At 39.0% G+C, this 21,520-nt stretch overlaps 8 protein-coding genes across 8 annotated transcripts; all 8 read left to right on the top strand.

Moving 5' to 3' along the window:
• Positions 1 to 175: 175 nt before the first annotated feature.
• Positions 176 to 1,405, top strand: TM35_000231470 (uncharacterized protein; the record flags this gene model as incomplete). The annotated part of the gene is made up of 1 exon (XM_029027387.1): positions 176 to 1,405. The coding sequence occupies one exon, from the start codon at positions 176 to 178 to the stop codon at positions 1,403 to 1,405; it is 1,230 nt and encodes a 409-aa protein (XP_028881242.1).
• Positions 1,406 to 2,586: 1,181 nt separating this feature from the next.
• On the top strand, positions 2,587 to 3,177 carry TM35_000231480 (GMP-PDE, delta subunit family protein; the record flags this gene model as incomplete). The annotated part of the gene is made up of 1 exon (XM_029027388.1): positions 2,587 to 3,177. One exon carries the CDS (start codon positions 2,587 to 2,589, stop codon positions 3,175 to 3,177), a length of 591 nt encoding a protein of 196 aa, XP_028881243.1.
• Positions 3,178 to 5,470: 2,293 nt separating this feature from the next.
• Positions 5,471 to 7,303, top strand: TM35_000231490 (putative TBC1 domain family member 22A; the record flags this gene model as incomplete). The annotated part of the gene is made up of 1 exon (XM_029027389.1): positions 5,471 to 7,303. One exon carries the CDS (start codon positions 5,471 to 5,473, stop codon positions 7,301 to 7,303), a length of 1,833 nt encoding a protein of 610 aa, XP_028881244.1.
• Positions 7,304 to 7,918: 615 nt separating this feature from the next.
• On the top strand, positions 7,919 to 10,717 carry TM35_000231500 (putative FtsJ cell division protein; the record flags this gene model as incomplete). Its single annotated transcript, XM_029027390.1, has 1 exon — positions 7,919 to 10,717. One exon carries the CDS (start codon positions 7,919 to 7,921, stop codon positions 10,715 to 10,717), a length of 2,799 nt encoding a protein of 932 aa, XP_028881245.1.
• Positions 10,718 to 11,936: 1,219 nt separating this feature from the next.
• Positions 11,937 to 12,254, top strand: TM35_000231510 (small nuclear ribonucleoprotein; the record flags this gene model as incomplete). Its single annotated transcript, XM_029027391.1, has 1 exon — positions 11,937 to 12,254. One exon carries the CDS (start codon positions 11,937 to 11,939, stop codon positions 12,252 to 12,254), a length of 318 nt encoding a protein of 105 aa, XP_028881246.1.
• Positions 12,255 to 12,700: 446 nt separating this feature from the next.
• On the top strand, positions 12,701 to 13,699 carry TM35_000231520 (uncharacterized protein; the record flags this gene model as incomplete). The annotated part of the gene is made up of 1 exon (XM_029027392.1): positions 12,701 to 13,699. One exon carries the CDS (start codon positions 12,701 to 12,703, stop codon positions 13,697 to 13,699), a length of 999 nt encoding a protein of 332 aa, XP_028881247.1.
• A 546-nt stretch (positions 13,700 to 14,245) lies between these two features.
• TM35_000231530 (uncharacterized protein) lies at positions 14,246 to 17,713 on the top strand (the record flags this gene model as incomplete). Its single annotated transcript, XM_029027393.1, has 1 exon — positions 14,246 to 17,713. The coding sequence occupies one exon, from the start codon at positions 14,246 to 14,248 to the stop codon at positions 17,711 to 17,713; it is 3,468 nt and encodes a 1,155-aa protein (XP_028881248.1).
• Positions 17,714 to 18,710: 997 nt separating this feature from the next.
• TM35_000231540 (putative protein kinase) lies at positions 18,711 to 21,467 on the top strand (the record flags this gene model as incomplete). Its single annotated transcript, XM_029027394.1, has 1 exon — positions 18,711 to 21,467. One exon carries the CDS (start codon positions 18,711 to 18,713, stop codon positions 21,465 to 21,467), a length of 2,757 nt encoding a protein of 918 aa, XP_028881249.1.
• Positions 21,468 to 21,520: the final 53 nt, after the last annotated feature.

The following is a 21,520-nucleotide window of genomic DNA, read 5'->3' on the forward strand; positions in this document are numbered from 1 at the left end:
TTTCTTTTCTTTTTTCTTTTTTCTCACTCACTTTGTGAAAAAAAAAAAAGTCCTTTTGTGTAACTAAACTAGTTGTACACTTACTTAGTCACTCAGTTACCCCAGTCAGAGTTACTCTGGATAGAATAGAGAAAAGAGAAAAACAAGAAAAAGAAATAGTAAAAGAAAAGTAAATATGTATGGGAACCATCAAAGATCTGATCAGACCTCTGCCACTCGCAATCGTCGCTCAACACTGCGGGTGCGGAATCCCGACACCGGCGTTGTCTATCATCTCGTCTTTGAGGGGAATCTCAACAAGTTAACAGGCGCACAGTTAAAACAACACCTCGAGGGTATTTGTCTTATTCCCGCCGAACAACAACAACTGCGATTTAACGGTGAAACGATGGAGAACTTCACAACGGGAGGAATGATGGGAATTCACGATAAGTCATTGCTGGAGTTGCGGGTAACACGTGAGGAAAGTCACTCAGCCGTATCCAGACGTGCTGCAGATGCTTCTTCTTCTTTCTATAATAATAATAATAATAATAATAATAATAATAATAATAATAATAATAATAATAATAATAATAGGAATGGATTTACTCGTGAGAGACCATATGTGAATTCTACAAATGGGGCATTTGAAACCACACAACAATATCAACAACAACAACAACAACAACAACCACAAAGGCAACAACAACAACAACAATCACAATATCAACAACAGGGATTAAATGATACGAATGATCGTAGTTTCTCATTAACCACAGCGGCTTCACGGCCGGCCGGTAAACGATATTCCTTTGAGCCTGTAAAGAGTCCCGCCCCATGTGAATGGGATCCCGTAGAGGCTGTGATTGAAGAAGACATAATAGAAGACTTGGATGCGGCCATGACTCCTGTACACGATGCGGATGTGGAATTAGCACGATTAGATCAGAAGGAATATACGTGGATGATGGAACAGATGCGATTTGAGACGGAACGTATGAATCGCGAGAGGGAATTACTGCAGCAACGGGAAGACTTGGAGTTTGATGCTGAAGTATTAGAAAGAGAGAGATGTATGTTGGGCCGCCGTACACTTCAGGAACGGCGTAAATTACTGGAATTACAAGAATGGATACGTGATGAAATGGTGATGGAAGCACAACTGCTTGATATTAGAGAAGACAGCAATGGAAGAAGAGGAGGAGAAGGAGAAGGAGAAGGAGGAGAAGGCCATAGTGTTTTTATTGATGTTAATAATAATAATAATAATAATAATAATAATAATAATAATAATAATAATACTAGAGATGTTTACATTGATAATGGTGCTAGACGTGTAACTGGTCATGCTGGGAGGAGAGGAAGGAGTGGGAATGCTGGTAATGGCGTGGACTATGATGAGATCATTAATATGAGAGTATAACAGAGAGAGAGAGAGAGAGAGAGAGAGAGAGAGAGAGAGAGAGAATGGTGTAGGCTGTCTATGTATGTGTGTGTATGTATGTGGCTTAACTGAATTTCTCTATACTTTTTATTTTATTATTATTATTATTATTATTATTCTTGTTTTTATTTTTTATCGTTTTTCTTTTTTATGATTAAATATGAATATGAATATATATATATTCTCATCTTAGCTGCATCGTTCAAGTTTTACTATTATATATATATATGTATATATATATATATACATCTGTATCGGAGTATATTAGCGTTCCTTTTTTTCTATATATTTTTTAAAAATATTTCCTTTGTTCTTTATCGAATCACGTGAGTTATTTTCATTTTATTTATTTTTTCTGTACTCATTCAGTTAATCCTTTTTTTTTTTTCTTTCTTTTATCAGAGTTATGCCTATCTGAGAGTCTTCTCTATCTCTACAATATATCTATGTATGTGTAATGTAATATATACAAATATATATATTTATTTATATATATATATTTATATTTATATTTATGTTAGTTTTTGCTTTTCTTTTCTCTCTTTATCTCTCTTTATCAATATATCTATGTGTAAAAAACGAACAAATAAAAGTAAAAAGGAAAACAACACCAAAACCAAACCAAACCAAACCAAAAACGCATTAAACTCAACATCCAAGAAGGAATCCACTGTAAGGCCAAAACAGACACGTCCATCACCAACAACAAGGGAGAAGAATAAGGAAGGACAAGAGAACAACAACAACAAGAAGAAGAAGGAAGAAAAAAAAGAAAAACCGCAAAGTTAAACATCGAAAAAAAGAAAAAGAAAGAAAATACACAAATACACCCACACAGGACTTTGGACAGAAGATAAGAAGAAGAAAAAGAAGAAAAGTCTGATTTTGTTAGTAATTTCTCGTGTAGAAGGTCTCATACAGGAGAGTACATACAGGCAATACCAATAAGCAACAACAAGAAGGAAGAAAGAAAAACTACAATACACGAAAAGAGAAGAAAAAAAGAAAGAGAAACCCCATTAAATACTATATCTATATCTATATATACATATACATACAAGAAGGGAATACTATTTATATATATCTATATATTTTCTTACAATCACAACAACAACAACAACAACAACAACAACAACAAGAAAAAAAAAAAAAACAAAAGAATGACGGGCGGTATTTCCATCACCCCTGAGCAGGTGCTGCAGTTCACAGGACCCACCGAAGACTTTCTCTGCCCAATCACCGCCAACACTTATAATATTGAATTCTACCGCTTCACCATCAGCGATGCGGAATCGCATAAAGTTCTCTTCGACGTGGAGCGCAGTTCAGATGATTATGAAAGTATTGAGAATGTCGCCCTGCTGCCAGTAGAGGTGCAGCGATCCATGCGGACCATTAATTATCGCTTTCCACCATCTATGCTGTACCGAAAGACCATCAGTGCTAAACTTGTATTTGGAATAAACGGCGATAAACCCGTACCGAATTTCCGTATGATTGAACGGCATTACTTCCGCAATACACTTATTAAGTCGTTTGACTTTAATTTTGGATTCTGTATTCCCCGCTCCACCAATACTTGGGAGTCTATTTATGATATGCCGGAGTTAACGGAGGAGTGGAAACAGGCAATTGTACAGGGCGCGAATGAAATGGTGAGTGACAGTTTCTACTTTGTGGATGGGAAGTTGGTGATGCATAATAAGGCGATTTATGCCTACAACGCACCGGAGGTAGATTATGGAGTTTGAGGGATGTAAACTCTATACACAGTGAGCACCGGATCCATATATATATATATATATATATGGATTTGGGTGTGAATGAATGGTTTATTAAACACAAATATACATACTTCCATTACATAAAAAAAACACAAAATACAGAGAAAGAAATATATATATATATATATATATATATGCACATATACGTAGAATGGTAAGGTGAATACTGACCTTTGATTATATTGGAGAGAGGAGAGAAAAAAAAAAAAGTGAAAATATAAATATTTACTGCTACTACAGATATGAATGGGAGAAGGAGTAAAACAACACTAGCAGCACTTGCAACGAATAAATATTACTACTTATATAAATATCATTTTTATCTGTAGTAAAAAAAAAAAAAAAAACCATTATCTTATATTCAAAATTCAAAGAGGTGCTAATGTAAGGGCTAAAGGACGAAGAAAAAAAAATAGGCGAGGGAAATAACACAAACGTATATATATATAGTGTGTATGTGCCCATATTAATACATTGTATGCGCACTTTGCTCTTAAGGAGGATTCCCATGGGAAGAGAGAAAAAAGAGAAAAAAAAAGCCCCCACACCCCTCCAAAGAATAAAAGAAAAAAGATATAATGATAAACGAGAGAAGACCGATGAAATGAATATAAGTATAGAGGAACAGAAACTATCCTTTCACCTCTATAATATATCTATATATATATATAGAGAGAGAGAGAGAGAGTGAGAGGAAGGTGTCTCTTTGTCTGTGTGCGGTAATCTTTGTATCTTCACATGGATGGTATTTCTTTCCTTCTTTAAACGTACTTTTTTAATGAAATTTCATTCAAGTCTTCCTTTCGGATAAGTTTTTTTTTTTTTTTTCTTTTTGCGTTTGCTTTACTTTTATTATTATTATTATTATTATAATTATTATTATTATTATAATTATAATTATTATTATTATTATTATTATTATTATTTCGTTCATTCACGGTCCTACCTTGCTGTCTTTCTAGGAGCCTAAAGTACTTTTGTGAATGGAGGTTCCTTTTCTCTCTTGCGTTTTTCTTTTTCATTATTAATCTTGCTCAGAAAAAAAAAGGAAATAAAAGAAAAATAATAATTTATTTGGTTACTTATTTATTCTTATTTACACTTTTCTTTGCTTTTCATGCTTTTTTTTTTGGGGGGGGGGGGATATGATCAATATCAAACAACAGAGAACAGAGAAGGAGGAATACTCTTCCGGTATGGAAAGTGATTGAGTGAGTATTGAAGAGCTCAAGAGGTATAAATAAAAGAAAAAAAAATAAGAAGAGAACTAACCGAAGAAAGCACAAGTAAAAAAAAAGTAAAAAAAAGAGAAACTGAATGATCTTTATACAATGAGAGTGAGAGCAAACAAACAAACAAAAAAAATAACGGTATATATATATATATATATATATATATCTGTATGAGTAGTAAACCATATTTTTGTACCTTTTCACTCTCTCCTTTTCTCTGTCTATATATGTGTGTTTGTGTGGATGTATGTATCTGTGTTTATCTGTGTAGAGGATTGGTGTGAGTTGAATTTTGCGTAATGAAAAAGAGGAGATTATCATCACTGTTTGGTGTGAAGAATTAAACGACATTTAAAAACAAAAAAAAAAAGTGTGATTGAATAGACGTGTGCTGGTGACTTTATTAAGAGGCAATAAGAGTGAGGAAGGCTTTGCTTGTGGATGCCTTTCTACGTTCTTTCACTGTAGATATATATATATATATATATATATATGTTTGCCTATCTGTGTATGTATGTGTCCTTCTACTTCTCTGGTTGATTGAACACATCCGTCTGTCTTGCTTGAGCACTGCATTTCTCTATTATTGCACTCATTCTTAGGTTGTTATTCTACATCTATTTTTGTTTTCTTCTCCTTCTTTTTTCCATTTATTGCCTTTTTATGCTTGTTACGATTTTATGGTCACTATTTTTCGTACCTTGTTTATTGACCAGATAAGTATATATATATCTTTTTATGGTTTTTTTTTCTTTTACTGTATTTCCCATTCTTGAGAATACTGGTTGTAATGATGTTTGACTCTTTTTCTTTTTTTTTTTTTCTTATTTTTTTCTTCTTCTTTACTCTTTGAAAAGGCAGTAACTGCGGTAGTAGAGGGGTAGTGGACTCCTGTGCTTTAAATAACAAACGCACAGATATATATATATATATTGATAGTTTTTCCAAAACAATCAATATAATCTTCTAAGCATCAAGGAAAGAAGAAGAAGAAGAAAATAATATATATATATATATATATATATAAAATGATTGAAGATAAAGAAGAAGAAGTAAGAGAGAGGAAAGCCTCACGGAATAACATACATAGAGTAAGAGTTTTAAAAGGACCTGGTAGGGCAGTCCGGGCCCCACCAGGTACAAAATACCGCGTATATGGACTTGCAGTGATGTCTGGTGAAAATAATGCCAGTCGTTCGAACTCTACCGAAGCCACACACACTGTTTATGTTTCTCTCCCCGATGCGGAAGAGACAAGTGTACCGGGAACGACATTATCTTCCACAACTGCAGATGTTCTTACATCCACAACTACTGCTGCTGGTGCTGGTGGTGTTACTACTAGTGTGGCTCTTGATGGATTTCGAACTGTACGGGAGTATGATTGTATGGTGAATAGTGTCTTAACATTGCCATTAGGGGATTCCTTAGAAGAACGTGGTAGTGTGCGTGGATATACATGGAGTGGAACTGTGCCATTTCATTTACGGCCTTTTCTTTGGCGATTACTCTGTGGACACATGCCCGCCGCCCCGGCTTCGCTCTCACGTCAACAGGCGGAGTTGCGACGTAAACGAGAGGAATATGATAACTTTGTAGCTAAATACTATAAAATTAGCATTACGGACTTTTTGCAGCCAAGTACACTACAAGGAAGAGGAGGAAGAGAAGGTCTTTCTCGATTTCAAGAAAGAGGACAAGAGACATTGATTTCAAAACAACCTAATATTACTAGTACAGTTAGTAATAGTAATAATACTGGTAATATGAGTAGTAGTAGTGGTAGTTCAGCAGCAGAGGAATCCTCCATAATGGCAAGAAGGAAAAAAATGATGATGATGATGATAACACCAGATGAACAGGCTATTCTCTCACAAATTGCATTAGATCTTCCGCGTCACTCACATGCTTTATTTCACCATACAGAGACGGCCTCAGCACTTGCACGTTGTTTATTTCTTTGGTCACGACGGTACCCTGCGGTTGGATATGTACAGGGTATTGATGATATTATGGTTGTTTTCTTCTTTGTCTTTCTTAGTGGAGCCATTAATGAACGAAATATTCAAATTAGGCGAAACGAGCGGGATAATAATAATAATAATAATAATAATAATAATAACAACAACAATAACACCAATGATAATGCAGCAGATAAAAACACTAGTAGTGGTAGTAGTAGTAGTAGTAGTAGTAGTAGTACCACGAAAGAGAATACCAATAGTAACACCATTATGAATAAGGGGATAGAAAATCGATGGATATCCGCAAATGTAGTTTTCACACGAGATGTGAAGGAATTAGATGCTGCTTTACATCATCTTCCAGAGGAGTTATTTCGTGCAGCTGAGGCGGATACTTACTTTTGCGGAGGCTTTTTTCTATCATGGCTACAAGATAATTTTATTCAAGGACAATCTGGTATTCTTCGTAGTATGGCATTAGTAGAAAAGGTATTGGAAAAGTCTGATTCTGATATCTTGGATTCTATCTTCTCTCATGGTATTACGTTAGTGGATTGCTGTTTTCAATGGGTTCATTGTCTCCTCGCTCGGGAACTTCCACTGGAAATAATTGTTCTCTTGTGGGAAAAGTATTTGGCAATGGGGAATAGTGAGACCGTTATGGACTTTCACGCCTACATCTGTGTAGCCCTATTAATACAATTACGAGATAAACTATTGGGAAAACCAGTAGATGTGGTGATTCAGTTGTTAAAGGATCCATTAGGTGTACGGATCAAACCGGAAGAAAAACGATTAGGTGGAAATGATGGTGTTTATGATCGTCGTTGGCTGGAGGAACTCGTCACAGTGGCATCACGACTCTTTCGAGAATACCCTGTCTCTTCACTGGCGTGAATGAAAAAAAGAGAACATCACCATCAACGACAATACGGAGTAAAATAAAGGATTATATTATCTTCTTTTTTTTTTCTTTTTTTTTGCAGTATTGCTCATTCTTTTCCTTTTCTTTATATCCCTATTTTTGGGCTCGTATTCATATATATATATATATATATATATATATATATATATAATATTATATATATTATGAAAGTGTTTATACATATCTTTGGGCTCAAGTATGTGGAAGAAAAGAAATACGTGTCTAGTTGCTTGTATTGAATCAATGCCCCTTTTTCTTATTCTTACCATTATTATTATTATTATTATTATTCCTTTTCTCCCTCTTGTTTATCAATATTGTTTATTTTTAGTACTAACACCCGTTCCTCGCATACGCTGCACGGCACTTCGGGAGGGGCAAACTCACCATCACATTACTCGCCCTGCTTATTCCTAGTCCTCTAAGTAGAAAGTAAAAGGAAAAAAAAGAAAAAAAGAAAAAGAAAATAAAGAATAAGAAAAAAAAAAAAAAGAACTGAGTGAAGAACCCCAAAAAGACAAACAAACAAACCAACAAAGAGGAAAAAGGAAAACAAAACAACCACCACAGCAAGAAGAAGAAGAAGAATGGGAACCAAGTCTAAGAAGAAGGCCAAGACACGTCTTGATGCGTACTACCGCCTCGCTAAGGATCAGGGTTACCGCGCTCGTTCTGCGTTTAAACTCATTCAACTCAATCGTAAGTATGACTTTCTTGCCAAAAGTCGCGTACTTGTGGATCTCTGCGCTGCGCCTGGAGGTTGGTGTCAAGTGGCTGCCAAACACATGCCTGTAGGCTCTAAAATTGTCGGTGTGGATTTAGTTCCTATAGCCCCTATTCGTGGTGTGAAAACCTTTGTGGGTGATATCACAGACGATAAAACACGAAAGATTATCATTACTTACTTAAAGAAAGAACCAGTGGATTGTGTAATTCACGATGGTGCCCCTAATGTTGGTGGTGTTTGGTCACGTGATCTCTTTGAACAGAATGCTCTTGTTTTGCATGCAGCCAAGATGGCCTGTTCGATGCTGCGCCCAGCAGGCTGGTTTGTGACGAAAGTATTCCGTTCACAAGACTTTCATAAACTCATGTGGGTTATGCAGCAGTTATTTGATAAGGTAGAGGCTACTAAACCATTGGCATCTCGTATGGAGTCTGCTGAGATATTTGTGGTTTGCGCTGGATTTAAAGCCCCTAAACAATTGGATCCGGCAATGTTTAATGCCCAAAAGGTCTTTTCAGATGTAGGCGAAGAGAAAATTCTCACCCCATCAGGAGCACTTGTTGTACCAAGATCTAATGTACCAGTGGGATATACGGAATTCGCTACAGTCTCACATCATGTTGCCGCCTTCACGGATTTTCTAAAGTGTGATGAACCAAAAACGTTTCTACGTACACATCATGAGTTACGTTTCGCCACACCAGAGGATAAGGTTTACTTAAAATCACGACACTCTAAGAAAGAGTTGGTATACCTTTGTGGAGATTTACAGCAGGTGGGTGATGCTGACTTGAGACGTATGTTACGTTGGAGAGAACAACTCCTACGGGAAGATGAACGGAAACGTAAATTGGCCGGTATTCCTGAAGGGGATGATGAGTATAATGATGAAGAAGATGAGGAAAGTCAGGATAACGCTGATAGTAATGCTGCCAAAGATGATGATGATGATGGGAAGATTGACTTTGACAGTGCTGAAGGTGTGGCAAAAATAGCTCGTGAACTTCTGGAATTACGTAAAAGGCAGTCCAAAGAGCTTAAGAAGAAGCAGAAGAAGATTGTTGACCGTAAACTGAAGCAAATTAAGGGTTTGATTAACTACGATCCCTCAGGAGGTGCTGAACAAGTGACAGATGGAGATGGATTCATGAAAGAAGGAGGTGCAGATGATGATGAGGATAATGAAGATGCCAATGATGATAACGATGAATTTGATGAAGGATTCACGGTAGAAAAATTGGCTCTCGTTGACGAGGTGGATGTTGCGAAGATACTTGATAAACACTGGGAGGAACCTGATGAACGTCTAAATGATCCACTAAATCCTGTAATGAATGCTAACCTCAATGCTGAGCAAGATTGGGACTTGGGTAAGGATGAAGATGATGAGAATGATGAAACGAGCAGCAATATCACTGATGCTAGAGGTCCTTTACAACTTGTTGAAGGCGAAGAGGATGGTGTGGATGTGGATAACTACGGTAACTACATTCCTGCAAAGCGTTCTGCACGTGTTACTCTCTATGAAGAAGGTCTTGTCGATCATAATGAAGAGGAAGAGGAGGAGGAAGAAGAAGACGCTGAGGACACTGCAGAAAACAGACGAAAGGCTAAAGATCAACAAGATCTCGATAATGCCGGTAAACAGAGTAAGTGGCTTCGTCACCACGTTAATGTGGAGAAGGTGTTAAACCAAACCTTTCCAAAACCACGAGATAACGGGAAACAGAAGAGAAATAAACGAGCACTGGAAGAAGATCGTGTGGAGATGGCAGCGGCAGCTCCGCTAAACGTTGCGGATTCACTTAACGGTCATGCTGCACGTAAGAAGACCCGCTTTGATGATCGCGTGGACGACGATGATGATGATGATAACTTCTCTGACCTCTCAGAGGATCGTTTTAGCGATGATCGAAGTGATCTTGAGATTCGCACCGGACGTGAGGACTCACGCCGTAAACGTGCCATCATTCCAGATATTGGTAAACTCACTACACAGGAACTTGTACGGCAGCAGCGTAAACAAGTATTAAAAGAAAACGCTGAATTACGTAAACGAAGTGCCCGTGAAAATGGTAACAGCAGTAAAGTTATCAAGAAGAAGACCAGTACGAATGGTGGTGGAAATCGTAAAGATGAGACAACATTTGAGGAAATTCCTGTTGCCCTCACAGATCCACACGTCCGTGCCCGTACATTGGCTATTGCAACCAAAATGTTGGATAAAAAGGGTCGTCGTGATATCCTTGAGGCCTCTATTAACCGCTATACCTATAATGATGATGAGGATCTCCCGGATTGGTTTATCAAGGATGAACAGCGTAACTGCAAGGTGATACTTCCTGTCACGGCAGAGGAGATTGAGGCGCAGCGTGTGCGCTTCCAAGAAATGAACGCGCGGCCTGGAAAGAAGGTGATGGAAGCCGTGCAGCGTAAACGTAAGCGGGCACAGCGTATGTTGCGCGGTATGATTGAAAAGGGCAAGGTGGATCCACGTGCACGTGAGAAGGCAAATAACATGTCCGTTCGGCGGTTAATGCGCTCGCAGGCGTTGAAGAGCAGTGATGGACGACTGCAGAAGAAAAAGAAGGGACCACTTGACCGTAAAAAGATGGGTGAAATGCGGCGTACGCGACAACGCTTGAAGCGTCAGAAGTAATTGTGTTTTCTCTTTCTTTCCTTCTTTCTTTCATTCTCTTTCTCTTTACATCTCTTTATCTCTCTATCTAGTTGTTGTTAATTATTGTTATTGTTGATCTTCCTTTTTCTCATCCCTTTCCTTTTTCCGTTTTATTGCGTTTGGAAAGGTGTATCATGCCACTGCATGAAAGTAATATACAGTGTTTATATATATATATGTGGGTTGTATGGTGAAAGAGAGAGAGAGAGAGAGAAAGAGTATATATATATGAGTATTGTGTGTAGCGTTCTTTTATTTTATTTATTTATTTCTTTTCCCCTGTGTTATGCTCTTGCTGTTTGTGTTTTTCATACATAATGATTGAAATTTACCGAAATAAAACTGTGCAGGGGGTTTAGAAGAGGAAAGAAAGAAAATAAAACAAAACCGAAAAGAGAGAGAGAGAGAGTTAAAAGAGTACATGGAACATTACAGAGACGTACACACAAGATACCCAACTAAAAAAAAAAAAAAAAACTGAAGGGGAAATAAATAAAATAAATAAATAAAAGAACATTAGCAACTATTGTGGGGCTTTTGACAAAAAAATCTCTCTACACTCTCAGCCTTATTTCACATATTAACATTTATAATTACACTTTGCATTGGGCACATGATTATACATCTGAGAGAGGAAATAATAACAACGAAACAACACACAGTTTAATCGAAAAAAAAAAGAAGAGAAAAAAAAAGTGAAGGGTCGAAATACTCGAGTAAAGTGTGTACCTCAATGAAATAACAAAAAAAAAAAAACGAATGAAATAAGAGTGATAGTACTTTACTGTGTTGGGTCTATGCCTCATTTTTTTTTTGTTTCTTCATTTGCTTTATTTAAGTAGATCATTTCTCTCATTTCTTTTTTTCTTCTCTTTTTTTATACTGAAGAACAGTAGTAAGGTCTTGGCTTCAGTTTACTGTTGCTTTTCCCCCCGTAATTACACCAGTTAAGAGAGAGAGCAATAGCAACCGAAGTAAATACAAAAGTAAGATAGTTCCGGCTTCCTTGTTCGGTATTTTATCCCCTTTGTATTTTCTCTTCTCTTCACACCATTGTGACGCGCTTATCTTGACTGCTGTATTTCCGGTTTTCAGTCTCCTCCTTTTTCTTTTTCCTCTTCTTCCAGCAGCTTTATCCCCCCCAAACATACGCACATTTCCAAACACCACACATTCATATTCTATTTTTACAGCAACCATGGGGCGCGAAAGTATGCTGCACAACATCAATCGCACGCTGCAAATTACGCTGGATGATGGCAGAACTATGACGGGTAAACTTCTCGTGTATGATCGCCATATGAACGTTGTACTCGCGGATGTAACGGAGACCCGTGAAGTTACTAAGAAGATGAAAGAAGCCGGCATCAGCGCAGAGCGTAGTTTGGGACTCGTGCTGCTCCGCGGGGAACATGTATTATCCGTCTCTGTGGTCAGCGGTGATGAGTCGTCAAAACCGGCGAATTTTGAAAAGGCGCCACGGGCGAAAGTGGCTGGTGCGAAGCGTTCCCGGTAAGTAAAGCATGATGGTGGCGTCCACTATATATATATATATGTGTGTGTGTATATTTCTCTGGTTCTCTTTTATATGTGAACGTATGTTATTATTCCTTTTTTTTTCTTTGGTACACTTTGCAGAATAACCGTGTTTTTTTTCTTTGTGCATTTTTTTTTTTTTTAAATAACTCTGTGCTTTTATCAGGTGGGGTTAGCTCAATACACAGGAAAAGTATTACTCGCTGGGAGTGGAGCTAACAAGAAGAAAAAAACAAAAACAGAAGAAATAAATAAAGAAACAACTAGGTTGAGATTAATAAATCAACTAGGCAATACTCTGCAGGAATATAATACTCTTTGAAGAGTAATAGAAGGATATAAGAATTTTTCTCACTACCTTATTGCGAGTGAGTAGTACACTAGACATAGGAACAGGAGGAAAGGAACAAAAAAAAAAAAAAAACAATGCCTCCAAAGTTTGGTAGACGTGCGGAAGAGGAGGGAAAAAGTGCTAATGCACATAACAACAATACTACTAATGGTGATGCAACGCCTACCGGTTCTTCTGAGACATTAAAAGTAACAAATACAACAACAAAAGGAGCTAGCGGACGTCGACCACCTGATGAGGTGGTACAAAAGGATAAACTCCGAAATCTTGATGATGGTGTTGATGAGCAGTCCCGCCAACAAGCCCTTGAAAAGGCGAAGGAGGAAAAAGAACGACTAGTCAGCCGTGTGGCGGAGGTACCTGTTGGCTACAATGTCTCCATGCCGAAACTCTCCGAATTAGATATCTCCAATCTATGGAATGACTTTTTGCAGGTCATTCACCAAGACCTTGACATGTCCGCCTTAACGGCGTGTCTCTCGCAGCACCTGGACGACGAGGATGTCCCGTGGAATCCCGACATGCTCCTCGTGCAACTCACATCCGACATGTTGGACGCGGCGGAGGGGGCCGGCGCGGCGGAGATGCCGGCGGCGCCGCTGGCGGAGCGCGAGGCGGTCGGAGAGGCCCGTCGCCGGCGAAAAGTTCTCCTCGAAAGCGCCGGGGATCCGCCGGAGGGGTCCGGGGGGGCGGGGCCCTCCCACCGCCGCCGACCAACGCAGGAGACGCCAGCGGACGAGAACAGCGGCAAGTCCCCCAAAAAGGACGGGAAGCCGGGGGGAGGGAAAAACGCATGGGGAGGGCAGGAGTCCAAGACGGCTACACGGTTAACGAGATCTACAGTGTCAACACCCGCAAAGCCACCAGCCGCAAAACCGGCGGAGAATGCAAAGGCACCAGCCGCAAAACAGGCAGAGAATGCAAAGGCCCCAGGCGCAAAACAGGCAGAGAATGCAAAGCCACCAGCGAGCAGCGGAACACCTGCTACCAGTGAAAGCAGGAAACATTCTTCCTCTTCAAAACCCTTGACACCAAAGAAGAATGAAAAGACGAAGGAAACGGGGAAGAAGTGAGCTATCATTTAGCGTAACTCTCACTTTTCCATTTTTTTTTTTGTTTCTTTTTTATTTATTTCCTCTCTATTTCCTTGTGTCTGTGTGTGTTTGGCATACAGGGTCTTGAATGTATGGGATAAGAAGAAGAGTAGAGTCAACAATTGGATGACCTCCCCCCCCCAAAAAAAAACAAAAACAAAACAAAACAAAACATCATTAGACGAAGAAAATCTGGTGGTAGTGATGGTGGGCATAGGGAATTAAAAAATCCCTTTTTTCCCCATCCTATTATAATTTTTTTTTTATTCATTTTCTGTTCTTTGACCTAAGTTATACTTTAATTGATGAATTCGGTTTTTTTTTTTCTTTTTTTCTTTTTCTTTTTTTCTTTCTCCTATTTTTTTTTCTTCTGGAAATAAATTTAAAAGGTGGAAACACGTCTTTTCTGGTATACTGTTGTTGAAGGAGGTATCAGAAGAATATAGAGACTAGAGTGAATTCTTCGCAATATACATAGTCATAGGTCTTTTTTTTTTTGTTATTCTCCTTTTGCTTTGTTAGCAGATGAAACGTGTACTGGTATTGAATGCAGACTCCTTTGTGGGTATTCATGTGTGTCGTCGTTTTTTTGAGAAAAAAGAGTATTTGATTGATGGTACACTATATCATCATCCAAAACATAAGAAAACAAGCCAAGTTACCCAAGATGAAACGAAGAATGATGATTCTCATTCAGTTAAAATTAATAATACGATTATTCCTACTGAGGATCCTTCTCAGTCTTTTGATCCTTCAGTACCAGATGATATGAGTTCATTCTTAAACTCTGTGATGCCTCGACATGGTGAGATTAGTGATGAACAGTTTCGTGTTAGAGTTCTAACATATGATATTATCATTGCTGTCCTTGAAGAAGACGCATTTGAAGCAGATTGTACTATTAAAATTCTCCTTGGTACGCATTATGAAGTAGAAAAGACTTTTGTACTTGTATCCAATGTCTTTACATGGACTCAATCAGATGCACATGAGCGTGAACTTCAACGGGCTGAGGAAAGGGCAGCACGATTAGCTGAACGTGCAAATAATGATGCTGATAGTGATACAGGGGCAACAGATGATATAGAAGAAGAGGAAGAAGAAGAAGAGGAAGAAGAAGAACTAGAGTTAAAAGTATGGACAGAAGAAGATTATCACAAACGTTACCCAGATTCACGTTATCATGCCTGGAAAGAACTTGAACATACTGTAAAGCATGCTAATTCTGAAACCTTACACACTTATGTGCTATGGGCTGGATTACCATATGGTGGTGGTGAAGATTTACTTGGACCCTACTTTCATGCTGCATGGCTTCATGAAAAAATATTTCAGTATGGAAATGGATTAAATTATATACCAACTATTCATGTAAAAGATCTCTCACGTATTATTTACCTCGTTGGATCCTCTTACGATACTTTGGAGGAACGTTATATGTTTGCCGTTGATCAAGGAAATAATACACAAGCAGATATTTTACAAGGTATAAAAGATTTTATTGGTGGTGTTATAGAGACTACAACTCTTGAAATTGACCATGATAATGTATTATCAAACGAGATTAGAGAGAAGCAACTAGAAAGGTTAGATAGTGAAATTAACCGTGAACGTCGTATGATATTAGATATTCGAAGACGAGAAAGGGCTTTACAAATGAATTTAGAACCTTGGCAGCAGCAGCAGTTTGTTGAAGATGGGGAAAGTGAGGATAGTGAGGGTAGTATACCAGTACATATTGAAGGACTTGCAGTAAGTTTACCCCATGGATTGCAAAATTGGTTAAGTTCTGTTAATGTAAAATGTGAACCTGGTGCTGTTCTTTCTCTTCTTGAAGAATCAGACTGGGTTTCACTAGGAGGATTTTTTGCAAATGTTGACAAGGTTGTAAAAGAATTTAAAAAAGAACGGATGCTTCGCCCTATGCGTCTTGTTCTCTCTGGTCCACCCATGAGTAAGACAGAAGATGTTGCTGAGACTTTGGGAGAGTTATTTCACATTCCACATTTAACAATAGCAAATGTGATAGAGTCATACGAGGAACATGTGGCAGGTGTACGTTCAGAACTTGTAGAGATTCTACTACGACGACGTGCACGACGTCAGGCGGCTAAAGATGAACGTATTCGCCGTGAAGAAGAACGGTTAAAGCGAGAACGGGCAGCGACAGAAGAAGAAGAAGAAGAAGAAGGTGAAGAGGGAGAAGAAGAAGAAGATGAAGAAGAAGGAGGTGGAGGTGGAGGTGGTGCTGGTGATGAGAAAGGAGGTGATGAGGAGGATGCCACAGAAGAAGAAGAAGGTGATGAAGAGAACAGTAAAGATGGTAAGAAAGGTGTGGATGGTAATAAAACTGCAATAGGTGAAGAGAATATCGCTCTCGCAACCATCACAGAGAGTGAGTTACTAGACCCACCAGAGGATGAGGAAGAAGAAGAAGAAGATATCGGGAGTGAGGATGAGAAGGATGAAAAGGCTGCAGCCATCGCCCAACAGGTGGATATGGCAGAACGACGTCGTATTGAAGTACTAAGAGAAGAGTATCGTTTTGCCAAAAAACTTTTATCTCTGCATCTCTTGAATGGTGAGTTCCCTCAACGACCGAGTGAAGATGATGATGAAGAAGAGGAAGATGAAGAATACGATGATGATGAAAGAAGAAAACGCAGGAAAGAAAAAGAAGCCGCTGCCGCTGTTGCTGCCGCTGCTGCAACTGTACCACCACCTGTTTATCGTTATCTTGATGAAGCTCTGGCTGTAATGGTGCGGTGGCGGTTGCGACAGGATGATTGTCGAAGTCAAGGTTATATTCTTGAGTGTTTCCCAGAGACTGTACGTCAGGCTTGGTTAACATTCCTAGCTGATACAGAAGAGCAAAAGGAAATGCAACGTCCTAAACTGCAGAGAGAGCGTGAAGAAGAAGCGGGTCCTCAGTTACCACAGGATGCCGCATTTCCATTACCTGTACTGGATGATTTGGATGAGGTTCAACAGAAAGAAATGTTAGATGCGATGGAAGGAAAAACTTTTCTCACCGCAGAAGAGGCTCTTAGTCCTACAAATGATGTCTTTTTTCCAGATTGTTTTATTGCATTAACGTGCAGTGAAAGTGTTTTACAGGCACAAATGTCTGCATTAAAAGAGAATACTACTATTTCTTTCAATGGGATGAACGGAAGTATCACTTTGAACGGTAATAACAATGCAACTCCTGGTGTAAAGGAATTCTATGATAGGCTTACACGATATATGAAAAATAATCGTCCTAATGCCCCTCCAACAGAATCTCTTATCTCTTGGTTTCAAACTGTAACTGTTGAAAAAGTGGAAGATGAAGTTGGAGAAGGAGTAGGAGGAAGTGATGGGAATGAGGCTGAAGGTGATGATGGTGAGAAACCACCACGCACAGCATGTGTATTACTTATTCCTGCACTTCTTAATGTTCCCAATCCTGCTAACATGCCCAATTCCAGTATGAGTTCCTTTTCCGCCTCTACTACCACATCTGTTCCTCGTGCTTATTCTCTTCCCCAGAATGATCTCTTTCGCGAGAGGGACGCCCGTCTTGAGACCTACTGCGATGCGATCCGTTGGCGGATACTAAAGTCTATTGGTTATGGCTGCTGTGGAGAAACAGTGGCGGCGGCATTTGCAGCGGAAGAGGCTGCACGTGTACGGCAATTCCAGGAGTTTGAGTTGGAAGCAGGAATGCTGGACCGACTCTACGCCGCGGAGGATTTCTTCGCCGCAGCCACACTCAAAAAGGAAAAGACCATACTCGCCGAGGAGGAGCGGGCCCTGCGGTATTATCAGGCGCGAGAGGAATTTGCCGCAGTGGCCGGGGCTGAGCGGATCCCGGCGGATGTGTATCTCATGCGGTACGTGATGCCGTCCCTCACGCCGCTGCTGGCGGATGTTGTGCGGCGGCGGCCATCGGATCCCGTCACGGTTCTCGCAGATGCCCTCTTTCACCATAAACGACAAACTACACTCTAACTGCAGAGATGAGAGAAATAAAAAAAAAAGAAATAGTGATGAGTGGAGGTTTGGGGATGAGTGGGAGAGGGAAAAAATGATGTAAAGGCTGTTCTGCAGTGGAGTGATGAGAAGGAAGGAAGGAAGGAGGAGTATATTGGGTGTTGGAGGAATATTAGAAGGGTAGGGGAAAAATGTTGAGATGGGCGAAGTGTCTGGTATATGTAGCTAGAGTTTTCTTTTTTATTTTCTCTTCTTTTTATTTACTTTGGAACGTGGCCTTCGCGATGTACAACATAGGCAAAAGTGCGTTTTATATATGTTTTTATTCGTGGTTCTTCTCAGTTTTTTTTTTTTTTTTTCTTTTCTTCTTTTTTACGTAGAGGTACTAAATAACCGGACCTCTTTCTTTCTTTCTGTGATATGCTTATCTTATATTCTTTAAATGATTCTTCTTCTTGTTCTCTCCCTTTTTTTTCCCTTGCTTCTTTTTTTTCTTCTTTGTTGTCTTTTTTTTTCCCTTCTTTCTCTTTTTTCTTGTTTTTTTTTCTTTTTTCTTCTTTTGGTGGATTGCTCTTGCTGCTCTTTAGATAACACGGTTTGTTGGATCTGGTGAGCCAAGGAGAGAGTGCACACAATTGAGGGGGAGGAATCTAAACTTGTTGCACACACACACACACACACACACACACACACACACACACACACACACGCTAAAGAAGGGTAAGCGTAAGTGGAATATATATAAAGCCGAAAAGAAGAGAACAGAACGAAGAGAGAAAACTACCCACACAAAGAAACGAATAAAACAACAGAATTAAAGTAAACAAAAAAAAAAAAAAAAAAAAAAAAAGAAAAGCAAAAAACAAAAACAAAATAGTGTGTGCGAAGGGGCTTATAACAAGAAGAAGAAAGAAAAAAAAAGAAAGAGAAAAATACACCATTACCCAGTGCCGTGGTAATATAGACAGTAAAAAAGAAAAAAAAAAGACTAGAAAGACCAACACCCCAGGAAATAATGTCAGAACACTTGAGACGAAGAATAGAGGCATTAAAGTCACGGAAAGCCACAACGGAGGATTCTGTGGCCAGTCTATCGTCAACAGCCGTATCTGCACCCATATCCACTGGACCAACAAACACTACCACAACAGCAACAGCAACAGCAACAGCAATAGCAGCAGGAACATCATCAACATCAACAGCAGCAGCAGCAGCAGTACCATCAACAACATTTTCTCCACCACCCTTGTCGTCCACATCAACTGGTAAAACTGCAGCGTCTATTCCTATTAGTAATTTACCCCCAGCCTTTGTATCACCACATACTGCAGTGGTGAAATATAGAGATACTGTAAAAGATCCACTGTGTGCGAAATTCACCACAAGACATGCTGTAAAACTGCTGGAGACTGTATTGCGGTCTCATAAGAATAATACAAAACGACGAAAGCGTGAACGTTCCTCTGATATTGATAATGACACTGAAATACAAGAAGGAAAGGAGCAACAAGAAGAAGAAGAAGAAGAAAAAGAACAGAATGATGGAGATCACATGGTAGAAATCAAGAATACAAATAAAGAAAATCTTGTCTCCAATGTTGATTCCTACACCTCTACTGTAATCTCTTATTTCTTACCTGAAGTAGCAGAAAAGTGTTTTATTTTTAGTGAGGAAACAGAATTAAAGGAGGAAGAAGATACCAATAAGGGTTCCTCACTATGTTCTCACAGTACAATAACTGGCGGAATTAATAGATGCAGAAAAGATTTTGGACATATTTTGGTTTCTGGAAAACGGCGGTTGCCGTGTCGTTCAGTGGAGGAATATGAACCAAGAGCACGTATTGCACAAGGCGTGTATGGAGTTGTAATCAGTGCAGTGGAAACTCCATCTTCTATTATGAATACTTCAGGTGGGAAGTCTAATAATAATAATAATAATAATAATAAAGAGGAGGTAAAATATGCACTCAAGCAGGTAAAGAAACAATGGCTTGAGGAATCACGAATTGGTTTTCCTCCTTATTTACTGCGTGAGTTTGACCTTCTTCTACGACTACGACATCCTAATATTGTACGTGCACGAGAAGTGGTTATTCAGGAAAAAAGACAAGAAGCAACGAAGCCAACACGTGTTATCGTAGCAGGAGGAGTAGGAGGAGGAATAGGAGTAGAAGGGGGAAATATGAATTCACATACTATGAAAGATGCAGTTACTCTTCAAGAAATGACAGATTTGGTACTAAATGAGAAAAACAATAATAACATGATTAACGGCAATAGTACCAACAATCATAATAATAATAATAATAACAATAATAATAATAGTAATAATAATAACAATGGTAATAATAATAGTAATAATAATAATAATAATGGTAATAATAATAATAGTAATAATAACAGTAATAGGAATGGAAAAAACAATGGTATTCTTATTTCAAACCAAGAGAAGGTGAATACAGATGGAATACAGTCACGTCATCAAGGTACAGATGAGTGGAAAACAGTCTATCTTGTAATGGAATATTGTCCATACGATCTCAAATCTTTCCTTTCCCTTCATAATGAAAAAGGTGTATATTTACACTTAAGCTCCCGGAACAAACATCCAGATGCTCGAAAGAATTTTTTGTCTCGAGTGAAATGTATTATGCAACAGCTCTTTCAGGCACTTTCTTTTCTTCATGAGCATCGTATTTTACATCGTGATATCAAAACTTCCAACATTCTTATTAGTCCACAAGGTATTGTCAAGCTCTGTGACTTTGGCCTTGGCCGTTTATACACTGAAGGACAGGAACTCACTGCAAATGTCGTTACACTTATTTACCGTGCACCGGAATTACATTTTGGCGTTCGGGACTATTCACATAAAATGGATGTGTGGTCTTTAGCTTGTATCATGGCAGAACTCTTCCTTAAATTACCATTGTTTCCTGCCGAAGAGGAAACCAAACATTTTGCAGCTATCTGTGATGTGATTGGTATTCCTACGGAAGAAACATTTAGTGGATTATATAAGATGCCAGAACTTGCACGTATAATGCGTACACTCACACGGTTTAATCGTGTAAATACACTTCGTCAAGTGTTTGAGAAATCTCGACATGCGGGTGCATCTACACTTCCAGAAAGTGGATTTGATTTACTGCAGCGAATTCTACGATGGAATCCACTAGACCGTTTATCCGCCCGAGAGGCATTGGAACACCCATTCTTTTATGAAGATCCATTGCCGTGTGAACCGGCGGAATTACTAAAGCCAATGCCAACTGCAATGATATCCACATCTTCAATATCAACAACAATATCAACAACTACTGTGGGAGATGGGAAACGTGATGTTGCTGTTGTGATGACACAGCAAGGAGGAAATACGGTTGGGGAATCTAATCATCATCATCATCAACAACAAGAACAACAACAACCGCCTCCAACGGCATCTCTGCAGAAAACGGAGGGTATTGATAGGAATGAAGGCATGGCGATTCCTCCTCCTCCTCCAACAACAACAACGACAACACACCATACGAATACCACAACTAGGACCACTACAGACATCTGCAGTCACAGCAGTACTGCGGTGATGAATGCTGGTGGTCTTCTCTCTGAAGAGAAGCCTGAACACGCATTGTCATCAGGAGAGTCAGGAACAATAAAAGACACAACACGTCCAAACGATTTAAATGATGCCCAACGTGAGATGAGACAAAACAGTATGGAAGAGAATAATCAGATTAGTGGCTTCAATTCTCCATCAGAGTATTGAGAAGAATGTATTTGTGTGCTTTAGCTTTTTCCCCTTTTTTTTTTCTTTTTTTT

Source organism: Trypanosoma theileri (genome assembly GCF_002087225.1).
Source record: "Trypanosoma theileri isolate Edinburgh chromosome Unknown TM35_Tth_23_V1, whole genome shotgun sequence".
Lineage (NCBI taxonomy): Eukaryota > Euglenozoa > Kinetoplastea > Trypanosomatida > Trypanosomatidae > Trypanosoma > Trypanosoma theileri.